At 37.6% G+C, this 12,131-nt stretch overlaps 1 protein-coding gene across 3 annotated transcripts in view; it reads left to right on the top strand.

Moving 5' to 3' along the window:
• Positions 1 to 12,131, top strand: part of EFNA5 (ephrin A5) — a 280,729-nt gene that overhangs the window by 232,470 nt on the left and 36,128 nt on the right. For all 3 annotated transcript variants that reach the window (XM_059916857.1, XM_059916856.1, XM_059916858.1), the window contains exon 2: positions 1,044 to 1,336. In XM_059916857.1, coding sequence (XP_059772840.1) covers positions 1,044 to 1,336 — 293 coding nt within the window. The remainder of the gene's footprint in view (positions 1 to 1,043; positions 1,337 to 12,131) is intronic.

Genomic DNA, 12,131 nt, shown 5'->3' with positions numbered 1-12,131 from the left:
AGCTAAAAACAAAAGTGTTTTGTAGGCTTTTCCACTCTGATTTTGGAAGGTTGTGTACATAACAATTCCTGTTTCACACACCACTGGGTCCTGGGAAAAACTGTTCAGTTGATGGGGAAAGGCACATTAGTTAAAACAAATAAGCAAAACTTTTTCAAGATAAGAATTGAAGCAGACACTGTGATGTGGGCAGTGGTGTGTTTGTGTGCACACATTTTAACCCTTTCAGGATGAAGTGGCCGTGGTTTTGCTGTTTTCATCTGACTTCTTACTTTCTCTACTCCTCAGTCCAGCCCTAGAACACAACCTATGAAAGTGAAAGAAATGGGCAGAAAAGTCATTGGACCTAGATGGTTTCAATTTAATAGGGAAAGGGCGAGGGCATCGAAACAGAGATTGGCTAAAATGAGTTTGTGACAAAAGCAGATTTACTAAGGGAAACACCTAACTAGGATCCTAAGTCTTGGTTCCAGGTCTAGCTCAGTGGCTCATTGCTTCATCATTATGCCTTTGGGTTTTCTTTTCCTCTAAAGTGGAAGTGTTGTTCCAGGAATTTTCTTTTCAACTTTTAAATTTTATGATTCTAATTCTCTCAATTTTATCACTCTAATTGTCCACAGTTGCATAGGAAATTAAGAATGGTCTCAGTTATAACAAATACAACTCATTTATTCTTTAAATTTCTTACTCATTTATTCAAAAACATTTATTAAATGAAACACTATTTTAGAAATATGAAAACTCTGATTTTAACAATGAAAGGGAAACAGCAAATCAGTACCTTTAATACTTAAAATGAAAGTGAAGCACTCCATCGGTAGGGTACTTTGAAACAACGGTAATAGAATTCCTCTGTAAAATGGCATGCTGTTTTTTAGATTTGGAACAGCAACAATTCAAACCATGCCTCAAATCATATGGCACCAAATAAAAACTTATCATAATAAATCTTTAGCCTGAGCGTTATTAATGGGTTCAACCACTGATTCCAAGCAGGAAGCCTTTCCTCTATGAATAATCCTATCTTTTCCTTCTTCCAACAGATTCCAGAGGGGTGACTACCACATTGACGTCTGTATCAATGACTACCTGGATGTGTTCTGCCCTCACTATGAGGACTCAGTCCCGGAAGATAAGACTGAGCGTTATGTCCTCTACATGGTGAACTTTGATGGCTACAGTGCCTGCGACCATACTTCCAAAGGGTTCAAGAGATGGGAATGTAACCGGCCTCACTCTCCAAATGGACCACTGAAGTTCTCTGAAAAATTCCAGCTCTTCACACCCTTTTCCCTAGGATTTGAATTCAGACCAGGCCGGGAATATTTCTACATCTGTGAGTATACAGAGATTTATCATGTTGTAGGGCAGCTGCAAGAACCCAGACTGATTTTTTAGCCGTGTTTCAGAGAACTGCAGAGAGCTGGACTCTGCATTATAGATGTCTCCTTGTACATGCATACATCAGGATCCCTAGATACATTAGCTGGGAATTGAGAGCACAAATTAGATTAAACACACAGCGCCTCTCCCCCTATGAAATTGCGTGTCAGCCTGTTCAGTGAACCACTGCTGACTTGTATTTCTTTTAAATGAAAATGGCTAGGACTTCTCCAAAGCTCAGGAAAAGAAAAAGAGATTCCTGAAAAAAGAATTAAAGGAAATAATTAAATTTACATAGCTTGGAGTCGTTGGATTTCTCATACAGGTGTCAGCAATATCCTTTCAATCATCCACATTTTCAGTTGGAGAAAGCCAAAACTCCTGCAAATGTCAGCAAGCTGATGATAAATACTCGCTTTGCACCAAGGAGAAAAGACAATTATTAAGAGCAGCTGTGTCTTTAAACAGGAAAGAGCGTGAAGAAGTATCTTGGTTTTTTCTCCATCTTACACACCATCACTTCTTCAGGCATCATACTGGTCATGTATTCTAGGTAAATGCTTCTCAAACTTCACTGTGCACAGGTCACCTGGGGATCTTGTTATAATGCAGATTCTGATTCAGGGGGCCTGGGGTGGGGCCCGAGACGTGGTATTTGGAAAGCTCCCCGGTGATGCCACTGCTGCTGGTCTATGGCCCACAGTTGAGTTAGCAGGGTTATAGGAAATACCTAATTTAGGCAGCTTGCTGTGTATCTGGACTTGCCTTTAACTAGTATCAGATATTTAAGCTATCTGGCCTTTCCCACGTGTTTTGACTGTCAGCTGAAGGAGTTAAATGTTAAAAGTACTTTGTTCAGAAGTACATTTACTGACCAGCTTATCATGGCTCAGAAATTTGGGGGATGCAAGATGAAAAGACACTCCCTGTCCTCAAGGAGTGACTGTCTAGTGGGGAGCAAACATTTAAGTAGGCAGTGAAAGTGGAAATAGACAGTTGCTGAATGCCGATGAGTGCAGGGAGCCGTGGGAACGTAGGGGAGGTTGGACCTCACCTGCTTGGAAGAATCAGGAAGTGCAGAGCCAGGCGGGGCCTCCCAGTGTTCTGAGCTGCTTGTCACCTCCGCCTGCCAGGCAAACGAGATAAAGAACGTTCCTGGTTTTCTGATTCATTTCTTCAATCCCAGTGTCCTCCCCCACCTCTCCTCACCCACATGTTTTAAGTCTACAAGGATTTCTAGCTCCTCTTCTTCTCCAGAAAACAGAGTTTTCTAATAAGCCGGATTTCCCCATCACAAGGGCACTCTCACTTATTGGAATTGAATTTAAGAAGGAAATTGAACAGCACCAGTTTTATTATTTCAGTACATATTTCAGTCGTTAGTCATGAAGAAACATGTAAAAGTCTCGATAGTATCTCACATTCGATCCATAAAATAAGAAAAGGAATATTGAGTCCCGTGGATGGAGGAAACACTAGCATACAGTGAATTCACATGTTCTCAGGCAGCAGGCTCTTGCCTTTTGCTGATTTTTTACTTTGTGAAAGAATCTCATTCAGCAAAGGAGAAAAAGGAAAAAGGAAGACTTCAGCTGTGGGACAGAGACTCATTAACTGCCTAACTCTAAAATATCATACTGATGTAAGAGGAAATTATTACCAGTTTCAAAACTTTCACATGGTTTCTCAGATTAACAAATAGCAACAAAAGCCAAAAGCAAAAATGAATAGAGGGCACGAAGATGGGAAACATACTCACTAGCTAAGTAGCTGATTGCATGATTATTAGAAATTATAGAATCCATTGAGGTTCATAAGCAAGATGTTATTATTCAAATACACCCATAGTGCTTATGACTGGTTTTTCCTCATTTGTGGTTAAATTCAATATTTCACTAAAAATCATTATGTGTCTTCTATAACATTCATTTAACGGAGTCATTTAACTGTCAAGGGCTCCTGTCAAAGTAATTGTTCAAAATGCTTCAAAATATCAAGAGCTTTTTGCTGTTCAGCTGATTTTAACCTGAATTACTTCTTTTAATGAAAGGTAAAATAGCACAAAATTAGCAGCAAAAAGACGTTCATTTACAGGAAGCGCAGTGGCCTGGTCATCAGTTAAATTGAATTTTCAACCATGTTTTAGAACCATAAGAGCATCCTTCCCTGTCTTTTTAGTAGGGAAAGGGTTTCCTCTCTTCCTTTCACTGCTGAGAGTGGACGTCTTACAGACGTTTCATATACTGTGGTCGTCTTACAGACGTTTCATATACTGTGGTCATAATTAAACTAAAGGATTCTTAGGGGAGAATTGGCCCTCAGTTGAATTTTCCTCTTTCCTAATGTGCGTGGAATGAACAAGATGATTGGGAAATGGCTCTTTTCCCACTCATTACATTACATAGAGCCCTACTGCTGATCTCAGGAGCCAGCCTGACTGCCCGCTTGTCAGTTTTACAAAACGTCCTTACTAGGGCAGGGGTAGATTTCAGCTCCTCAAGGCCTTAAAATCTCTTCCAAGTTTTCCAAGAGAAAAATGCAAGCTATAGCCTTTTGACGATCCTGCTTCAAGGTGCCGGAGGAAGGCTTAAGCTCAGGGGTGACTGCAGAGGACCGAAAGTCAGATACAAGCTTGAACTGGGGGGGAAGGGAAGAGGAATAGTTCATAACGGGAAGTCCACCTCATCACTTAGACTCAGGACACAGATCGAAGTGTTCTCATCAAGTTCTGCTTTATCTTCAACAAGCTTTATTTCCTTCTTAATTTCTCCAAGTTATACAAAATTAAGAAAATACAGTAGTTGGAAATACCTCATGAAGTTTCCTGTTTACATTAAAAATAAAATACCATTCACAATTCTAGATCCTTTATTTGTCCCAAGAACGACTCTATGCCATGTCTTCCTTTCCCTGGGAACAGGCAGTGTACTAAGTTGTTGGAATCGCCGATTATCGGTCCGGCAGACTGAGCCCATCCTCTCAATCTGACAGATACTGTTTTTAATCTACAGGAGTTATTTTGGTAAGAGATTGGCATACTAAAATAACTAGAGAAGGTCGGTGGTTTTTCTACCAGTGATAGATTTGCAGAACTGCCCGTCAATAGATTACGGCAATAGTCATTTATATAGACTTCCTAAGGCAAAGAGTTATTTTAGAAACTTCAAAAATGCTCATTTTAGAAATGATTCTCATAAACATTGACCTAATGAGGACATGTTTGAAAGAAGTTTTGTGTCGTTATTTTTAAATCAGAAGAGGCGAAGGGGAATAAATAAGGGCGCCATAAGTTATCTTTGTAAGTTAGTAGAACTGCTGGTTTTGAATGTGTCCTCTTCTGTAAAGTAAGGAAAACTGAGTCCTGGGCCCTTCTCTTGACGTAACGAGGTATATGATTTTGGATAAATCATCTAATCTCTCTGGGTTTCTATTTACACATCTGTAAAATAATGAGGTTGCAATAGATGATTTCAAACTTTCTTGGAGCTTTAATATATTTTAACATAGGGTCTGCACACTAGGGTAGAGTTAACATCTGTAAAATGGCCCAGCCCAAAGCCTTACTTAGTAGATGTGCAATAAATGCCAGTTAAAGGGATATTTTTAAGGAAAATGGAGAGTGGAGCAGCATATTGGAATTATTGAACTAGTTCTACATTGGCCACGTGATCCACGCCACCATCATCCACTGTCTTGACTAGTGTGGCAGGCTCCTATCTGTTTCCCCTCCTCATGTCACTGCTCTGTCAAAGCCCTCCAGAGACTTCTTCTCTCACCAAGACAAAATCCAAAGTCTCCAACCTGGCAAACAAGGTCCTCTGAGACAAGTCCTCTTCTCCTCCCCACCCTCAGTCTCTTGGACTTCTCCTCCTACCATCTCTGCCTATTGTCTCTATTCCAGCCACCCTATCCTTGTTCATCATACGTGCCCAGCACCCCCTGACATCAAGGCCTTGGTTCTTTATCTTCTCTCTGCCTGAGGTTCTCATTGGCCCAGGTATCCACATCCCTTGCTCTCACTTGCTTTAGGTTGGGCTAAAAAATGTCTTTATCTGAGAGGCTCTTCTGACCTCCCTATATAAAGATAATATCTGTACCATTCTCTACACTCTTAACTCTGCTTTATTTTCGCTCAAGCACTTATCACATTATATATTTATGCTGGTTTGTTCATGGCTATTTCTGCTCTATGTCCTCTATTATATTGTTTGGCATGTAGTAGATGATCAATAAATAAGGCTCACTAGTGTTTATGTAGCACTCACTCTGTTCCAGGCACTGTTCTAAACACCCTCCTGTTCTCAAAACAGCACTATGAGGTACTGTTCTTATTTCCCATTTTACAGGTGGAGAAACTGAGGCACAGAAAAGTTAGGTAACTTGAAAAAAGTTCACACAAACGAGAAGTACGTAGCTAATCTGAGAAGAAATTAAGTGAGTAAACAACTAAAAGGAAGTGAAGAGATAAGGTCCTAGGTCTTATATGCTTAAAAAGAAAAAATATAAAAAAAGATTAGAAATTATTAGCACTACTGTTTAGAGAATATTACTTTATAAACTCTACTGGAACCCCAAATCAGGTAGTGCAAGATACATTTTAAACACATTTATACATTTTCAGCTCTCCAAAGGATACTCTTCCATCTCAACTGTATCTTCCCAGATGGTTGACCTTTTTAATACAATAACTTCAGAAAAGTTGTATTTTCAAAGAAATTCTTCTTAAATCCACTGAATATTCAGCATCCAGACTAAATTATGATTGCACACTCGATTCAGGAAACGAGTGATTTTTAATGAGAGACCTACAATAAGGAAGACAGGTGTCATTTTCTTAAAATGATACTAAAAAGGCAGAGAATTCTTCTAGCATTTGCCACATGTAAGGTATAGCTGATCTCCTTCAAAAGAAGATACTTGGAGTAAAGATAGTTTATAGTCATAGCGCTCAGGTGGAATCCAGGAGTTTCTGGGAGATTATTAGGGAATACTCTTGCTAAGCTTATTGGCAAGTAAACTTGAATACCCATGATGCTTTAGTTTTACTCCTTCATAATTGACATGGTGAGGTAAGTGTGGAGCTGGAAAATGTCCATTTCCTTGAAGTTAGAATCCTAAAAAATCTCATCAATGAAAAGAACTTTCAAGGAGCTGAAGCTTTCTGCTCCAGTCTTTTTGGTATACATATTTTTAAAAATTAGAATGAAAATCATGAGGACAGTTTATGTTTCTATGGGCATCATTCTTCAGTGCATACTTGAATTTATGTGGCTAACTGCTAATTCTCTGCTTTGTGTACTTGAATTAAAATTTACAGTCTTAAACTGTGAAGTAATTTTAATATCTACTACACAGTTTTTAAAATTGACAAAATAAGAAACCTAAGTCCTGAAGAGGTATCTTATTGAAATGATCAAGATAGCTTCAGAAACCATTTGATTGTATAAGATGGTTACTGACTATCCTTTAAGAAGTGTAAGAATATTCAGTAAATCCAGAGAATACTAATATAAAGAAAGTGCTTCACTTGCCAACGGGATATGTTCCAAAAGCTTATTTACAGGTGAGTTGTTTGGAACTTAGAGTGCAGTTTCTCACACAAGTGTTTCTAAAATCAGGCAAGCTCTCTATAATGTGGAAAATCTGCTTAACCGTAATGTTGGTTTAAAACTGTATATTTTAAGTGAAAAAAATAGTAGAAAACAGCACATAGAAGAGTTGTTGAGTATTTGTTGAATGAATAAATACTGTAATAGTAAACCAAATAGAAAAAGCAATTAAAATTTTTCTTAGATGATACTGTTTGAGACAAGCAGATAAATTAGAAGCATTAGGTTTTGCTGTACCCACTGCAGCAGTTCCCTAGTTTCTTAGTAACATTTTTTGTTCATATGCTGGGGATTATATCAAAGGAGAGGGGGATACATTGCATCAAAGGAGAGAGTGGATCACGGTTAAAAAAAAAAAAAAAAGAAAAGGCACAGACTCTAGTGAATGCACCCTTGGGCTCAAATCTCTCTTCTATACTCTTAATAGCTATGTGACTTTGGGTAACTTAACCTCACCAAGCCTCACTTTCTTAATCTGTAAGATGGGTATATAATAATCGTTTATTATCACAATCTTTCTTATTTCCAAGGCTCAAAGAAATATTTTTAAAGGACCAATTGACTACCAAAAAGGTAACTTAAATAATCTACATCCCCCAAATTTTGCACCCTTTGAAAAGTTATGGCAACTTGAATAGCCCTGATTGATATTTTAGTTTAGTAAAAGAAAACCTCATAAATGCCTCATAAAAATTCACATTTTAAGCTCATGCCCTACACTGTGAAGGAATATTATGCCAGTTTTACATATGCCTGAGGAAGTCTTCATCCCCCTTTAGATGTCTGGATTTTCAGCAGCTTACTTTAGTAATCTGCATTAAGAATTATTTTGGTCTTGACAGTTCACATGAATCTGCCTTTTTTTCTGAGTTGTTCTTATTGAAATAGAAGAGTGTCAAAACGGCATATTTATCAAAGCAGGAGGTAATCTTTTTCATCTTTCATAGTCTTTTACTCTTGCAGGGGAGGTGACCTGTAAGTACAATGTACTTTCTTAAAATGAACAACTCAATATTTGCTTCAACGTGTGTGTGCATTTTGCTTTTATTATCGAAAAATGTTTTTGATTACTGGAGTCTTATTTTAGCATTAAAGGTTCTAGCACATACTTCAGCTGAGATTCAAGGGGCTTATAACTGAAATTTCCAGGACTGTGGTCAAATACTAATGCACCTCCTGCATTTTTTTTAGGTATGTAGAGTCAGAGCATGGTACTTAGTGATGCATATTTATATTAACAGAGAAGGGAGTTGAAGGGCAGTGTTAGGAAATCGACAAATTTTAATATTTTCTAAAGTGGAAAAGAATGAATATGGCACAGACATCAAGTAGTAATTGCTCAGATACAGAGTATATCTTAGTTGCTAAAATTTAGGGTTTTTCTTAAGTTTAAAAAAATTTTTAACAAACAATGAAACAGTTTTTCTCTACTTAGACACTAGACGTTTGTCTGGGATTGTATCAGATTTCTGTCTGAAAATAGTCATTCTATTCCCTTCGTATACTTCCAGTGGTCTTTAGTGAACCTGCAAGAATGCACCTTTTTATTTAAAGAATGAGTTTAGAGAATTGTGTCTGTTTCAAGTTGTCCCTAGCCATCTTTTAGGAAAGCTTGAATGGATTTCAAGGGCTCTTAAATGAAGGTTAAATAAAGAACATAAAAGAGGATATTTAGAGACTTCAGGATATTCTTCTGTGTTAACTGTAGGTTTCTCTTATGAAAATGGTTGTTTATTGCCAGGTACCCTGTTAACCTGAACGGGAAGGCTGGGCGTCCGCTCGGGCACGGCTGGAGCACAGACGCTTCACCTGGTGTGTTTCACAGAGTCTGAGTGAAATCAAAGGTGGAGGAGGCAATTAATAGGAACAAAGGATATTTTAAAACACTTTATTATTTTTAAAATTTTGGGCAGTATCATTTGATCAAGTAGGGAGAATTTTAAAAAGAAATGCATGCCCTATTAAATGACTAAAGGATGAGATACTGTTAAAAAGAATCAGAGAAATGAATGCTGGGTTTGTGAAAAAGGAAACTGGGGCAAACATCACTGCTTAATAGATTTTGACTTTGGGACCGTTCTTAAAGTTTGCAAAGGGAGCCTTAAAACCTATTGAATAATTGGGGCTTGCTGGCAATTCATGGTATCAGCCATGAGAAACAGAAGACTCATAAGAATTCTTCCCATTGCTCGAATTTTTCAAAGGCTGCGACACTCAGATAAGAAGTTCAAAAACAAAATAATTTCTGTGTTCCTTTTAAGAGTTTAAAATGCTATAAGATTGAGGGAACATGTAGAGTTCTGACCTCCTAAGGGGGAGGAAGGAATTATGTCACCTTTTGCTTCCTTTTACCTCACTGAGACTAAATGCTGATGTGGAAACAAATGAAAGGACTGTTCTTTTTAATCCCTAAATGTCAGAAGTGGCCGCATCGCCGAGAGAAAAAACACACCTGATTAATTGTGTAATTTCACAGGGAAGCGGTAATTGTCAGCCTTATAAACAAGTAATGTACTAATTTGGTTTCAGAGTTAACTGAAAGCAGTTTAATGAGCTGCTGTATCATGTGTATGTGCAGTGTTACATAGAGCAGATGCCAGGAGAAATGGAAATAACACACCAGTGACACTTGGAATAACAGCGTTTATACTCCATTGACTTTGGGTTGTCAGTGTGCGATTCTCTGTGTTTCCCTTAGTAACTTATTAAGGCAACTGAACTCCAGTGTGATGATGTCTAAGTGTCATTTGTTGTAAATTAACACAAGCATGCACACATGAAATGCATAGTCAATCTTCAGAAAAAAATAGTACTTCCTCATATAGACGACCAAAATATTATCCACGAAGCATGCACACAGAGTGAGAAGGTGACTGTCAACATTGTGCATGCTGGAAGAACAGTATTTTGGCCTTTCGTCAGAAGAAATACTATTTCTACAGATTTTCCCGCTCATCTATTCGTGCTCTATTTTAACAGAATGGTCGTGTAACTCTCAGTTTGAAAGTTGTCAGACAGCCTCACAGCAGGCTTATATTATCTACAGAGTTCTTTATGAGGAAATATAAATCACCACAAATGAGACTTTTCACAGCCAGAGATATGTAGAAATTTGTGTCAGTGCTTTGCTGGCTTGCTAAAAAATATCTCTAGGCTCCAGAGCTCTCTCACAACTCATCCCCACTCCCTACCCTTTTGAGAAGCAATTCTCAAAGCTTGAGATTTATGGTCCAGAGGGCTGATAGTGGCTATAAAGTTTTCTATTTTCTCTTTTCTTTAATATTAATGCAGAGAACGAGACATTATCATTCATTATTTTAGTTCATGAGTATCCTGTGGGCTTGAAATATGGTTTCTGGGGATATGGCTTACCTCTGTTTAATGGGGGAAATATGTGGACTTTGGCAACAGGCTTCTTTTCCATCAAATATTTTTAGGCAGGTTGTAGAAAGTCCACGTTAGGAACAGTACTTTAATAGATGGGCTATATCCAGGTTTAGTTTTAAAATTTAAAGCTTTACAAAATATTAATTCATTCTGAGCCCCAAAAGTAAAGTATCATGAATTGGAGAATAGCCAGCCAGTCTATTATTGTTAGAAATTGGAATTACAATATCTTTTTCATTTTACTATTTTCAGAGATGTGCAATATTTCCAACTAGTTTCATCTACGTTAATGTTACATAAGTTTTAGTTTATAGTTGGCACTCCCATTTACAGCCAAATCTTTAAAAACAATGTCTCTGAGTCATTAAGAAAGAATATATATTGTTTTTAATTTGAACCTGCCCAAATTTTAGTAGCTCCAATATCTGGATTCTAATGTAAACTGTCTTTTTCAGACTTATTTTTAACAAAAGTTTCTCAAAGTCAATTTTTTCTCCCTAAGTACATTATCACAGGCTCTGACTAAAATCTGAATTGATGAGGTTTCCCTGTATGTTTTGCTTTAACCGTTTCAGTGGGTCCTCAACCTTGAATTCAGAACTTCTTGCTCTATTGTAGGCCTCATTTTTAAGGAATAAATCTAAACAAGGAGAGTAAAAATAGATGCCAAATATAGGACAGGTGATTTTTTTTTTTTTTTTTTTTTTTTTTTACTTTTAATAGATTGCTTAAAGTTCTTGCTATATACACCAGGAGCAGGGGCAGTTCAGTTCGGTCAACTTTGAGACCACGTAATGAATATTGTAATGATTTAAATAAAGGTCAGTTCAGAGTTTTTTTGGGGGGGTTTTTTCCATTAAAAAAAAAAGAGAAGATTGCGTCAAGAGGAAGACAGCAAAGATGTGAAGTGCTGATTTGACAGGCAAGGTGGAATTCAGGTCTCAGGGCTTAGATACTATCCTAACTTTAGTGCCCAACCTGCATAGGGGAGTAAAAAAGCATCCTTTTGCTAAAGGCTTACTCATACATTGCCTGAAAGCTGCTCCCCTAACAATAATGCTCCCCGTGATAATCATAATGATGTGATTTAGCACTTATTGCAGTTTTACTATGTGCCAGGCACTGTATCAAACACTCTACTTATTTTAACTCATTGAATTCTCATCTGTGAGGTGGGTACTATTATTATCCCCATTGTGTAGGTGAGGAAACTGAGGCTGAGAGCGGTTGAGTAAGTTGCCTGAGATCATGTAGTTTGCAGTGGAATCAGGATTTGAACCCATGCAGTTTGACTCCAAGTCTAAACTTGTTATTCACTTATATCATAATAAATATTTTTTATAATAAATATTTTAAAAGAAGTTAGAAGGAGAGAGATTTGAAGCACCCTTGGCAAGTGATTAGGTAAGAATTCAAGGCAGACCCAGCTCTAAAAATGGCTAATGTGATGTACAGAGGGATGTTTCATGTCAACCTATCCCTGAGACTCACATACTAGGATGCTTATGGATTTTTAAAACAAAGTAGAGCACTATTGAATGGTTTGTGGTGTCAGAACATGATGACATAATAAAATGTGTCACTCACTCTCCCTGCTTCAATTGGAATGAAGACATTTAATGATTAGCGAGACTATTGAAAGTCTATGTCTCTTTGGTACCCTGAGTCATTTTTCAGAGGTTTAAACTTGATGAACAGAATCAATAGCACATTGTAGGCATTGGTGGATATTACGCAAAGCCTGGTGACTGT

The sequence above is a fragment of the Balaenoptera ricei genome, chromosome 3 (genome assembly GCF_028023285.1).
Source record: "Balaenoptera ricei isolate mBalRic1 chromosome 3, mBalRic1.hap2, whole genome shotgun sequence".
NCBI lineage: Eukaryota > Metazoa > Chordata > Mammalia > Artiodactyla > Balaenopteridae > Balaenoptera > Balaenoptera ricei.
Note: the sequence above shows the minus strand (reverse complement) of the source record. Positions and strands in the feature narration are given on the sequence as shown.